Source organism: Orycteropus afer, unplaced genomic scaffold (assembly GCF_000298275.1).
Source record: "Orycteropus afer afer isolate SDZICR_OR568_19922 unplaced genomic scaffold, OryAfe1.0 scaffold00099, whole genome shotgun sequence".
Classification (NCBI taxonomy): domain Eukaryota; kingdom Metazoa; phylum Chordata; class Mammalia; order Tubulidentata; family Orycteropodidae; genus Orycteropus; species Orycteropus afer.
This window is the reverse complement of record NW_006921686.1, coordinates 872,825-886,063: the sequence shown is the minus strand read 5'-3', so window position 1 is coordinate 886,063 and position 13,239 is coordinate 872,825. Positions and strand designations below refer to the sequence as shown.

General features: G+C 60.1%; 2 protein-coding genes across 2 annotated transcripts in view; one reads left to right on the top strand and one right to left on the bottom strand.

The window, feature by feature from the left end:
- SCAF1 (SR-related CTD associated factor 1) overlaps positions 1–6,084 on the bottom strand; it is a 12,432-nt gene extending 6,348 nt beyond the window's left edge. Inside the window, exons 1-8 of the mRNA XM_042781230.1 lie at positions 5,977–6,084; positions 5,693–5,750; positions 5,017–5,111; positions 4,309–4,409; positions 4,107–4,222; positions 3,405–3,490; positions 2,635–2,698; positions 29–128 (exon numbers count right to left, since the gene is read on the bottom strand). Coding sequence (XP_042637164.1) covers positions 29–128; positions 2,635–2,698; positions 3,405–3,490; positions 4,107–4,222; positions 4,309–4,409; positions 5,017–5,111; positions 5,693–5,750; positions 5,977–6,084 — 728 coding nt within the window. The remainder of the gene's footprint in view (positions 1–28; positions 129–2,634; positions 2,699–3,404; positions 3,491–4,106; positions 4,223–4,308; positions 4,410–5,016; positions 5,112–5,692; positions 5,751–5,976) is intronic.
- A 4,382-nt stretch (positions 6,085–10,466) lies between these two features.
- Positions 10,467–13,239, top strand: part of RRAS (RAS related) — a 7,607-nt gene continuing 4,834 nt past the window's right edge. Inside the window, exon 1 of the mRNA XM_007942846.2 lies at positions 10,467–10,619. Coding sequence (XP_007941037.1) covers positions 10,467–10,619 — 153 coding nt within the window. The remainder of the gene's footprint in view (positions 10,620–13,239) is intronic.

Below are 13,239 nucleotides of genomic sequence, written 5' to 3'. Positions count from 1 at the left end.
GGGGGAAGGGGAGGGCGAGGAGGAGGCTGAAGAGGGGGCTGGGGGTGGGGCGGGGCCCCCGTCTCCAGTGCCCAAGGTGAGGAGGTGGCGGGCACAGGTGAGTCGAGACACGTGGGACTGTGAAGAAACTGCAACGGAATGGGGGACACCAGAGGGTCAGGGGTGCTACTCACCCTTCTGGCCTGGTTCCCACACTGCTGCCGATTCACGGCACCAGCACACGGCACCTTCTCACACAGCAGCTTGTCACACGACACACGGTGCCTTGTCACACGACGCCTTGTCACATGACACGGCGCCTTGTCACACAACACACAGCACCTTCTCACACAGCACCTCATCACACGGCACATGGCGCCTTGTGTCACAGCGCCTTGTCACACGGCACCTTCTCACACAGTAGCTTGTCACACGACACACGGCGCCTTGTCACACGACACACGGCGCCTTGTCACACAACACACGGCGCCTTGTCACATGACATATGGTGCCTTGTCACACAACACACAGCACCTTCTCACACAGCACCTCATCACATGGCACATGGCGCCTTCTCAAACTGTGCCTTGTCACGAGCACACGGTGCCTCCCCACACGGCGCCCTGTCACGTAGCACATAACATTCCCCCCATGTGGCAAGCCACACCCTGCTCCCCAAAACCCCATGCCCCAAGTGTAGCGCCCTGCAGCTCACAGGAGGAAACTGAGACACAGAGCACAGGCATCTGGCATCACCCGAGAGAAGGGGTGGCGTCAGTCGACCCAGCCAGCCTGCTCCCAAACCTGCCCCCTCCCCAGGGGGACGCCGCAGCAGCCTCACCCTGGGCAGCACCCGCTCTCCCTGGAGCTGAACCTCCCAGAGCGGGTGAGACTGGCACCTAACTCAGCCTCCGAGGCCCCGGGTGCGTCAGCGCCCTGCCTCGCTGTCTGAGGGGCTGACCTGTTTCCCAGAGGGGCTCACATTGGGCAGCGCACGTGCTGCGTCCCATCCACGGACCAGAGGCAGACGGTGGCGGAGCTGCAGGCCGGATGGCCAGAACCTTCCCCCTGCTCTGCACCAGGTTCCACCAGAGACACCACCCACTAACGATGACGAAGACAATGGGTGCTCAGGCCTGGCGCCAGGCCCTCATGCAGGACCACAGGAGGCCCGTGACGACCCCAATGCACTCATACGCAGACACCCCAAGGCTGCACCACCACCAGAGGCTGGGCCAGGACTCCAGCCCGTGTGGGCCAGCCTCGAGGCCACACGCTCAACGTGACGTCGTACAGCCAGGACGCCGGCTTGGAGATGCATGGGGACACTACCACGGGAGGCCAGCACAGGAGATGGTGACACACCACTGACACGCACCTACTGTCCCCACCAGCAACACGGTTTCACACAAGCAAACAGCCTCAAACAGGCCAACAAGGTCTCCCACAAGCCAACGCAACCCCTCCATGCCTCCGTTTCCTCCTCGACAAAAAGGAGGTTGAAGGGACAACCGGGGCAGAAACCATGACATCGTTTGCGCGTCGTGAAGAACCATCACCAACGTCACTGGACAACTTGTGTACAAAGAACTGAATGGAGCCTGAACCGCTGTGTAAACCTCCACCAAAAATGCAACAAAACAGCACGTTAGAAACACAAGGACGGGACCTCTGTGCCGTCAGTACTTCTACTGACCATGTGTTGTGAGGCAGGCCCGGCTGGGGGTGCTCTGGCTGGACCTTTGTGCTCAAGTGGGGAGTCAGGCCCATGTCTGAGCCAGTGTGCCGAGGCCAAGGAGGAAGACGGAGCGGGGGAGGGTGACGACAGCGACCCCGCACGGGAAAGAGAGGCTTAACGGGTGACCGTCCCCAAAGAACGGGGCCGCGCACACACACGCCCACCATCCTCCCTGTCGCCACGGCCCTCAGCTACAGCAGCTACTGACAGGGCTGCTGGTGGGAGCTGTCAGCCCACTTGACTGCCTGACTGCCGTGTTTTCTGTCGCTTTCACGTGGAAAATGATTACAAGCCAGTTTCCCTTTCTGTTTCTCAAGTTCTTAACGTGTCCCCATGAGTGTCTGGGTGGTACAGGCGGGTTAACCCTCAACCAGCAGCTACAAGGCTGCCTTGAAAACCCTGTCGCCGTTCTACTCTGCACACGTGGGGTCCCCGAGTCAAAACAGAACGGCAACTAACAAACAACGTGTTCCAACTGAGAAACACAAGGCATTTTGGAGGAAATAAAAAATTGCCCCTGTAGTCCCCCTAAAACGACAACTATTGGGTTCTAGATGCGTCGGTACTGCTTAGATCAGCGGGCTGCTAGCCACAGGCCAGGGGCCGGGGGCCAAATCTAGCCTGAGACCTGTTTTTGTAAATAAAGCTTTATTGGAACACAGCTGTGCATGTCTGCTGATGTTACTGGCAAAGGCTGCTTCCAGATCACAAGGGCACAGCTAGTCATCAGAGTAAAGGCCCTAAGGCCCAGAGCTGAAAATATTTACTCTCTGGCCTCTTTCAGAAAAAGTCTGCGGACCCCTGGCTTAGACCGTTTTTCTACAACTGTTACTTTACCAGCAGGAACGTCTTTAAAAAAACCAAGACTTTATCTTCCAGGTAGTAGCTTCTGTTACTGCTGTTCCTGTAGCAAGTACCACCAAGCCTGAACTCCACGCGGCTGCTGCGAGACATGCTCCCAAAGATGGCCTTGGGGGTGCCCTGGATGAGAGGCAAACCAGCCCCCTCGCCTCACCTCACCCAGAGGTGAAGATGCCCAGCAGAGCCTGGCACTGGGAGTGAGGCAGCCGTCACGACTGAGCTAAGCCGGGCTGCAGCCACAGGCTGGGAACCACTGCCACCACACAGACCCAATGGGACGTTCACGGAATCCAGCCTCAGTAAAAGAAATTATAAAAATACTGCTTTATGACTGCCTGGTACAAAGGTGAAAACCACCCAAACGGGTTCCTTAGTATCAACTCCAGCTTGTTAACTTTTCACTTCTTCCAGTTTTGCTTTTTTTTTTGTTACTGGTTTTGTTATTGTTGCCTTGTGCTGTGGAGTTGTTCCCGATTACCTGTGACCCCCAGTGACGGACAACTGTCCCACGGGGTTTCCTCGGCTGTGAGCTTTATGGAAGGAGATGGCCAGGTCTTTCGCCTGTGGAGTGGTTAGGGAGTTCGAAGCACCACCCTTTTGCTAAGGGGCGGAGCCCTTTAACTGTAGCACCCCAAGGGCGCCTTCTTTTGAGTTTATAACAAATGAAAATACTTCTGTGGGCCTGAGAGTGCTGTGGGCTCCAGGCCCCGTGTCCTGTGCCTAACGGGAAGTCGGCCCTGAGCCAGGTGGGCGTGACCTGGCCCAGAGGGGCATGCAGGACGGGTGGGCAGTGGTGGCACTCGGCCCACCGCTGGCCTGGTCACACCGGCACCGCCTGCACCCTCCTCTCCTCTCCCAGGGCCAGATCTTGCAGCACCAAATCACTGGCGAACTTGCCAGAAATGCAGATTCCTAGGCCACAGCCAGACCTGCTGAAAGGGACACTCCGGGGTGGGCCCAGTAGTCTGGGTCCGAACAAGACTCCCTCTCACCACCACCACCACCACCACCAGGTGACCCTGAAGCCACTTCCTGAGAACCGTAGTCTAAACTGCTCCCAGGAGACCTGCTGGAAATCGAGCAGGAAGCAGGCTCTTCCTTGGACAGACGGACGTCACAAGAGTGGAGAAGTGGGGTTTAGCTCCGACGGGCCCAGCCAGGACTCAGGACCCCCATGAACAACCCACTGTGGGACCTAGAGCAAGTGGCTCACCTGGAATAAGGAGAGGCTAAGAGTCCCTCTCCTGGGGAGGTGGATTTGTGGTGCCGTCAGGTGGATACGCAGGGCACCTCACCTAGGCTCCTCGCCTGTGGAAGCTGCTAGGACGTGACAGTTCTCACGTCTCTTTCTCCTCTACCTACAGCTTTGTCTACACGCAAGCTTCAAGGTCACCCAGTAAGAAGATGATGTTAAAATAAGGATCTGACTGTCTAAATAACGCAGTCACTGCGAAGTTTACCGCTAAAAGCAATGACAGGCCAACCGCCTGCAACCGTACAGCTGCTGCCCCACCCTGGCCCCACATACCTGTTTTGCCCGTCCTCCAGGCCCGGAGGCGAGGCAGCAGGCTGGGCACGGGCAGGGGGACAGGATCCCTGTCCCCAATACGGACCTCGGCCACCAGCTCCAGCATGTCCTCGCTTCTGCAAGGTGACAGGGGCAGTGAGCTCGGGGGGCTTTCCGCTCCCATGCTAAGCACCGCTCCCGCTCCCGCTGCCCCACTACTCACTCGCCAGGCCGCAGGTCCAGGCGGCTGGGCACCCAGGTGTCCGGGGGGTCCAGAGCATTCACCAGCCCAGTGAGGAAGCTGTCAGCCGCTACGTCCAACACCTGGAATAGGCCAGGTTTCCATGCTGTCCCAGCCCCAAAAACCCAGAAATCCCGTCTCCCAGCCCAACCACTCAGGAACCCTGACACGTGGCTAAGGGAGACACAGGGACGCATCCCTTCGCCAGTGCTGCCTGCCTCCAGGATCCAGACCAGCCCGGCCCTTCCACCACTGCCCCGATCAGCACCGCAGACCCCAGAGTCCGGCCCCCAGTCCCCCCACCACTGCCCCCGATGAGCACCGCAGACCCCGGAGTCCAGCCCCAGCTCCCCATTTCTCAGACCCTGGAGTCTGGCCCCAGCCCCCCATCACTGCCCCCAATGAACACCGCAGACCCCGGGGTCCGGCCCCAGCGCCCCCTTCTCAGACCCCGGAGTCTGGCCCCAGCCCCCCCTTTCTCAGACCCTGGAGTCCGGCCCCAGCCCCCCATCACTGCCCCCAATGAGCACCGCAGACCCCGGGGTCCGGCCCCAGCCCCCCATCACTGCCCCCGATGAGCACCGCAGACCCCGGAGTCCGGCCCCAGCCCCCCCTTCCGCAGACCCCGGGGTCCGGCCCCAGCCCTCCCTTCCGCAGAGCCCGGGGTCCGGCCCCAGCCCCCCCACTCACAGTGGCCGTGTCCGTGCCCCCGGATTCCTGAGCACGGGGCTCTGACCGCGGGCTCCGGCAGCGCCTCCACCGGAGGCCGTAACACCGGGAACCATCTGGAGGGAGAATCACGTGGGGTTTAGAGACGGGGGCCAAGGTGCAGCCCTTGGGGGAGGGGAGAGGAATGGGGACCCCCCCCAGTGTCCCAGCCTTGATGCACTGCCTCCCCACTCAGGCCCCCAGAGGGTATCCCCCACACCCTGTCATCTGAGGCCTCCCGTGGGACCCCTGTGCTCCCCTATTTTTCTGTGTGTCCTCAGAAGCCCAAATGCCTTAGCCTGACATTGGAGACACATTGTGCCCCTCCGTCCCCAGCCTCCTCCTCACCAGCTCCCGTGAGCCACAGCTAATTCGGGAACAGGCCCCTGGGCCCTGGGCACACTATACCTCTCACCCCCTTTCCAGCCTTTCCCACCTCCTGCCATGCATGCGCATCCCACACTGGCTTCTTTCCCGGTGGCACCTATCATCCCGTCTTGTCGTCAGGCCTCCCCCCACCAGACCGTGAGCCCCCCACAAGCAGCCACAGGGTCAGAGCCACCTCTGGTGCCCGGAAGGCCTCAGAAGAGCCACTGAGGTTAGGGTGCAGAATGCAGAGATGGGGTACGGGGCTGCGAAACGGCCAGGGACCCCCTACCTTTCTCATTCGGCAGCTCCCCCTGCAGGGAGCTCCCCACGGCCTGCTGAATGGCCCGCTGCAGAAAGGGGCGAGGGGTGCAGAGAAAGGGGAGTCAGAGACCGGAGGCCCAGGGCTCCCAAACCCTGCTCCTTGGGAGACAACATTCCAGACACCCAATGACCAGACTTAATGAGTCCCCCGGATCTGAGCATCTGGGCCCCCAGCCCTCCTCCCCCACCTGGGGAACCCGACACACGGACCCCCAGCCCCCTCCTCCCGCCCACCCACCCCAGCCGCCTCACCAGGATAAAGGCAGGAGGAGGAAGCGTGGGGTCTCGGTCGGGCACACCGTCGCCCCGCTCCTCACCCGACTCCTCTGTCTTCCCTCGAGACTCATCCTCCTCCTCCATGGTCACCTGGCGGTCGAGGGACGAGAGCATGGAGGGGAGGCCGGGGACAGTGTGGGGAGTGGAAGCAAGGGCTGGACACAACGGCCGTGCAGGCCTCCAACGCTGCCCCGACCAGCGTTCTGTTCACAGGGCGGCCTCTTCTCCTCGGCCCACCTCAGCGCCTCCCAGACCCAAGCAAGTCCCAGAGAAGCCACCAGAGGGACGAGTGTCCCCTCCTCCTCCTCCAGGACCTCAGCTGCCTCTTCTCTCACAAGGAGGCTCAGCCTCCTACGTCAACCTCTGTCCCCAGTCCCCATAGCTTGGCTCCCACAAGCTGGCCAAACTCTAAGACCTTGGCCTCCATCCTCATGGGAGCTAACTCAACACCCAGAAAGTATGCTGAAGAGTTGTGTTATCAAATACTGTGCTCCCCGGTCCCAGAACCCACCCTTCCCAAAGTGAGGCGTATGCACGCGTGTTGGGAGGCACTCCGCACGACGCCTCAGACCCCACTTCAAACTTCCTACACCGTCAGTTTTCCTCGATATGGAGGGACCAGGAGAAACGTATTCACAGGTTTGCTACAAGGTGGGACTATCAGGGAGGTCTGTGAGACCATCCGACCGTTTCCAGGATGGAAATGCTATGTGTCAGGAAAGCATGCCATCCCCCAGGCCTGTCCTACTGGACTCCTAAGATTTCACTGCTGACTCTGCCAGTTCAAAGACCCTACTCCAGGCTGGTGGGATGCCTTGATTAGGGGGCTCAAAAAGTATGGTGACTTCAGCAGGAGGTGCCCCCAATCATCAACACTCAGGTGCGGAATTCAGAGCGTGGGTCAAGATCCCTAGCCCCCAACTTGGTTTTCTTATCTGTAAAATGGACCGAAAATAGTAGGATCTGCCACAGAGGATGACTGTGGGACTTTAAACAAGGACCTGTGCTGCACGCTTGGCCTATCAGCGGCGCTCAACATGGAGTCATGGTAACAGCAGCTTCGAGCTCTTAAGGTCCGAGTTTTCTCTACACCCGTCTCCCTGCTTCCCCAGCCACATGACGGCCAAGCAACAATCTTCTCAGCCATGGCCCTAGTCTTACTCCCACCAGACTTCCAGTCAAGTGCCTCCAAAGCTCTACCAGAGCACTAAGACTGCAGCCCTTTCTCCGACCCCCCGCTGGGGAACTATTCTTGACTGTGTTTCTAGCCCAACCCTTTACAAAGACACTGGCCTCTTTCCTACCAATTCTCTCAGGCACTGTGGACAGCTCCCAGCTCCCAGCTCCCAGCTGCCCTCTACCACCTTCCAGGGAAGCCAGGGCCACCTACAATGGTGATGGTCACATAGCACAAGGAAGTCAACCAGTTGGCTGACACCGACTCTGAGGGCCCCCAGCCCTCCTTGGTGTACAAAGATGCCCCTTGCTTGCCTAGACACCCCGCAGGTTTTGCAAACCCACCCACAGCGCCTCTGACCTCAGAAGACTCCGCAGACACTGCTAGGTGTCTAAACTAGGGTTTCAATGACAGGGACTGAGGGATGTTGAATGTGTCTGTCACAAGACAGCTTGTTATGAAAAAGTAAATTGAAGCCAACGAGGAACTTCACAGTACATTACACGGAGTAAGTGGAAACCCTATTTCATGGAACTTCGGTATCAGTTAAATATTTCTGTGGGTATGTGCTGCAACTCAAGGGAAACCATATTGCTTACTGTAGATGAAGGGCCAAAGCCTTTGAAAACCACTGGGCTATTACCGATCCTGTCGACTTCCCCAAACTAAGGTGGACTGATAGAGTCTCTATAGCCCCAGGGCAGTGCAGGATTTTAAAAGAGTTTCCTTTTGGATTACTTTTTGAAGGGCAGGTACACTTGAGCTGGGAACAATTTTCAACACCTTCTTTTGTCTTATTCTCTGGGGCCCAGAAGGAATTCCAATTTTCTCCAAGCATAGAAACCGTATTTGGGCAGATCTTTGCCCAGGTACTTCTGCACCCTACCCCTGGTGGTCACACCCCAAGCCACCTAGATGGGTTTCAGGCCCTTCTAACTGCCCCTAGCCTTCTGAATGCAGATCAGACACCTCCCAGACCTTGGAAAGCCACTCAAGGTTCGCAGTACATCTTAGTATTTGCCTCCCTCCATTGGTGGACACATCCAACCCCTCTGGATGGCCCTATAAGACTCTCCAGCCCTTGAACGTTACTTCCAGGCTCTCTAAATGGCCCCAGATTCATGTAGACGAGCTGCATCCTCTGCCAAGTCAGTGTAGACGCTTCCCAGCCCTAAGAGACATCCCCAAGGCACTTTAGATGGCTTCGCGGACCACCCTCACCCACAGGATCCTATCTTAGGATCTCAAGATGGCCCCAGAACCCTCTAATGAAGCCCCAGCCTCCGGTCAGTCCAGACAGCCGATCTACAGTGCCTAGAGACACGACCCAGGCCAGGTGATAACCGAGGGCAGGCCCCAGCCTCGGTCCAGTCCCTGTGGACATCCCCGGTCCTCTCGGGAGCGCCCCGTAAACGCCCCCCGGCACCCAAAGACGCGTCCCGGGGCCCTGAGAAGGCCCCCCGCTCAGTGCCAGACTACGCCGCCGCTGCAGGCTCCGAAGCCGCCCCGCTAAACCCTCCAGGCCCCGCTTCATATGGAGAGGACCCCAAGACAACTAGTGACCCGACTCCGCCCCGCCCACCCCGATAGGCCCGAGCCCCGCGGGCCCGGCCACCGCCGCCATCTTACCCCGCCGCTCGGGCTGCGGCTCCGGCCCCGGCGCGGGGCGGGGCGGGCTGGGGCGGGGCTCGCAAGCCGAGAAGGAGAAGGGGCGGGGCTAAGGGGCCGCCGAGCTTGCTGGGAATTCAAGTACTGAGCACGGTGCCGGGAAGGCTGATGGCAGGCTGCCGCACTCGGCTTCCCAGCAGGCAACGGGGCCCACGGGCTGGGGTCTTGCGATGCACGCCGGGAGGAGTAGTCCGCGCGTCGCCTCCGTCGCGCGGGGACAGCAAGAGGGTGAGAGGTGAAGTGGGCGGGATTGCGGGAGCCCGCGATAAGGCCCCACAGTGCTCTGCGCGCGCGCGGAAAGGGTAGCGGAACAGGAAGTGACGTTAAGAGAGGCTCCGCAGGAAAAAGACGCGAGGAAATTGTAGTTAGTTTCGCAGACTGACAAGGAAAACTAGCCCGACTAGTTGGGGGCTCACTACCGCCCACCTCCTGGAGACCCCAGAATCCCGGTTGTCCAGTGTCCTCCAAATTTAAAACCCAAACATCCCGCCTTACAGTTTCCTCCTCATTAGGGCACCTAAGTCTGGACCCCGATTCCTTTCATCAGGAGAAAAGCCCGGGCTCACATTTCTTTCCTCAGACTCAGATGTTACAGCCCTTGTTTGTCCGACCCAGTGTTCCGGCCTTAAACCCCTCCTCCCTCAGACAGGGAATGCCCGCTCCCCAGCGCGCACCTTACACGAACACCCATCCCACCTCCTTTGGACACAGAATCCCGGACCCGCAGCTCCTGGATCGAAGAGTCCTGGCCCCTAGTGCCCTCCTTTACCAAACTTAATAGTAAAGAACCTCCGTCCCCACCGTCCCCAGGACCCAAGAGTGCAAGCCTCTAGCCCCATGCTCTCTCCCAGGCACCCAGAAATCTGAGCCCGGACCTTCTTTACTATCAGGACCCAGAAATCCTGGCCCCTGGCCCTTTATGACCCCGGCGTCCGGGCCTAAGAGAGCTGGCTCATAGTTTAGGAATGTAGTGAGCTCACAGCTCCTCCCTGCCCCGTTACCCGGCTGTCCCCCTCCAGGGCCCCAGCTCCCCTCCCAGTCTATCTTCCGTTTGGCTAGGACAGCGGGAACCGGAAGCTTGGGTTCCTTAGCAAGCGGAGACTCCAGCACCCAGTCCAGACGCCCGGGTCGGGCACTTGGATAGCACCCCATCTGAGAGGTGGGGCTTCCCCTCGGGACCCGCGCCTTCCTTGGAGCTCGCCTATATACGGCCTCCGCGAGCCTGCGAGCCCCGCCTCCCAGAACACAGCCTTGAGCGAGCCGGGTGTAGAGCCCTCACAGGGATCCTCATTTGCATAGACACGCCCCGAACGAGCTTTCCGCTCCGCCCCCAGACGGCCAGCGGGCGGAGAGCGCGTGGCGCCGCTCGGGGTGAGCAAAACTCTCTCATTAGCATATTCCCTCCCCTTTCGGAATTCCCCTCCGCCGCGAACGCAGTTCCCCGGCCCCTCATTAGCATAGCTCCTCCTCCTTGGCCTCGCCTCCTCCTTAAGTGTCCCGAGACGCGAACCCTGCTGGACCAAGTTCATGAATATGCAGTGACCTCATTAGCGTAGCCCGCCCCCAGGCTCCGCCCGGCTCCCCCCCAGGCGGTAGCGGCGGCTGCAGCGGCGGTGGCGACATGAGCGGCGGGGCGGCGTCCGGGACGGGGCGGGGACGGCCCCGGGGCGGGGGGCCGGGACCCGGGGACCCCCCACCCAGCGAGACACACAAGCTGGTGGTCGTGGGCGGCGGCGGCGTGGGCAAGAGCGCACTGACCATCCAGTTCATCCAGGTAGTGGGCCCTCATCCTGGGGGGGTGCCCCCGGGACCCAGCAGTGAGCCCTTTGGGGGACCCCGAGACCCCGATTTCTCCGATACCTATCACTTAGGCCCTCCTATGAAGCCCTCCAATCTCGAAAGAGCTTAGACTGTGACCCTGAGCCCTGCTGAGGGTCCCATCCCCTTCCATGCTGGACTTTGCTACTAAACTCCGATCCTGGGAATTCACCATCCCTCCCAACGGTCCCCAAGACCCCGCTTCCTTGCTGGCCTGGCCCTGACACCCCCTGGGAGCACCTCAAACCTAGCAGAGTCCCACCCTGAGCCCTCAATGGGCCTCCAACCCCTAGATGCCACCTCCCTCCTTTCTGAGTCCTGTCTCCCCCAAAGTCCACACCCCAGTTGCCTCTCTAATTCACCCAGAACCTCTTTCGGGGCACCCTTTGCCCACCACCTGGAGATTCCCTCTATCTCAACCTTGGAGACCTTCCCCAACATCTAGAAATGACACCCATACCTTGTTTCTTCTGGGACCAACCAGTCCTGAAAGATGTGCCCATTGCCTGCTTGGAGAACACTTTTCCCTCAGATCCCAAGAGATTCCAAAAGAATCCTTCCCCTTGGCCATTCCAGTGAAGTCCAAGACCTCAAGTCCCAGGGACCCCCATCCCACCAGACCCAGATCTCCTACTCCCCCAGAATCCAACCCCTCTTCTTTCTCGAATGTCCCTCCACTGGCTTGCCCTCCCCTGATGTCCTCTAAGTCATCCCCATGAAGTCCCCTGATAGCTGACACCCCCTAGAAAGACCTACACTGACCCTATAGCTGCACTGCATGGTTTTAGGGGTCCGAGATACGCTCCTATAATGTTGTACCACAGATCTCCCCATGCCAGAGGCCACCTTGGGGTTCACCCCCCAGTTCTCACCCCGGATCTTTTCAAGCTGTGCTCTGATGCAAACCCCCCTACCCCCCCAACCCCCACCCCCAGAGCTGCAACCTTCCTAGGACCTGGTCCCTGCATCCTGGCTCTGGGACAAGCCCACAAAGACCCCTCTAATAGGACACACGGCCTTACAGCCTGCAGGCTTCCAGCCACCAGATCACCCGTCCTCTTGATACTTCCATCCCACTCTGAAGGGATCCCCTATTCGTCCAGAAACCCCCCAGGAAAGCATCTACCCCTGACTTGCACCACAGAGGCCCTGGGACCCCAGACCCCTCTCCTGCGTGGAGCACCTTCCTGGATACAGAAGGTTCCAGTTCTGTGCCCCTGGCACCCAGGGGCTGACCCAGAGCAGGCCAAAGGCCGGGCTGGCGCAGGCGGGACCCAGGCAGGAAGGGAGGGGCCCGGGCCGCGGGCGGGGCAGCCTCTCCTTGGCCGGATTGGAACCAGGACCTTCCCCTGGGAGGAGACGCTGGAGGCTGAGAAGCGGGGGGAGGAGGAAGGGAAGGAGGGAAAGACAGACAGGCACAGATTCAGGACAACAGCTCCCAGTAACGGCCCTTGCTATGTGCCAGGTGATGTGTTAAAGGCGTGAAGGGGATTTTCCCAGAATCTCGAAAGCGCCGGATTCGATGCCCGAGCTATTCACGTCCTTATTTTCTAAATGAGGAAACAGGCTCAGAGAGGGGAAGTGAGTCCTCCACTGTCACACAGCCACGAACAGTCACAGTGCACCCTGTGCCAGAGGGAGGGAGGACCAGGAGAGGCTCAGAGAGAAAAGGGGAGAAGTGTGCGAGAGAGGGGAGAGACCTGGGGCAGCGCAGAGAGCCAGAGGGGGACAGGGAGCCAGAGAGAGGGACAGAGAGCCAGAGAGGGGGCCAGAGAGCCAGAGAGAGGGACAGGGACCCAGAGAGAGGGACAGGGACCCAGAGAGAGGGGGACAGGGACCCAGAGAGAGGGACAGAGAGCCAGAGAGAGGGGGACAGAGAGCCAGAGAGAGGGACAGGGACCCAGAGAGAGGGGGACAGAGAGCCAGAGAGAGGGACAGGGACCCAGAGAGAGGGACAGAGAGCCAGAGAGACGGGGCCAGAGAGAGGGACAGAGACCCAGAGAGAGGGGGACAGAGACCCAGAGAGAGGGGGACAGAGAGCCAGAGAGAGGGGGCCAGGGACCCAGAGAGAGGGACAGAGAGCCAGAGAGACAGGGGGCCAGAGAGAGGGACAGAGACCCAGAGAGAGGGGAACAGAGAGCCAGAGAGAGGGACAGGGACCCAGAGAGAGGGGGACAGGGACCCAGAGAGAGGGGGACAGAGACCCAGAGAGAGGGACAGGGACCCAGAGAGAGGGGGACAGAGAGCCAGAGAGAGGGACAGGGACCCAGAGAGAGGGGGACAGAGAGCCAGAGAGAGGGGGCCAGGGACCCAGAGAGAGGGACAGGGACCCAGAGAGAGGGACAGGGACCCAGAGAGAGGGGGCCAGAGAGCCAGAGAGAGGGGGACAGAGAGCCAGAGAGGGGGACAGGGAGCCAGAGAGAGGGACAGGGACCCAGAGAGAGGGGGACAGAGAGCCAGAGAGAGGGGGACAGAGAGCCAGAGAGACGGGGACAGAGACCCAGAGAGAGGGACAGGGACCCAGAGAGAGGGACAGAGAGCCAGAGAGAGGGGGACAGAGAGCCAGAGAGGGGGGG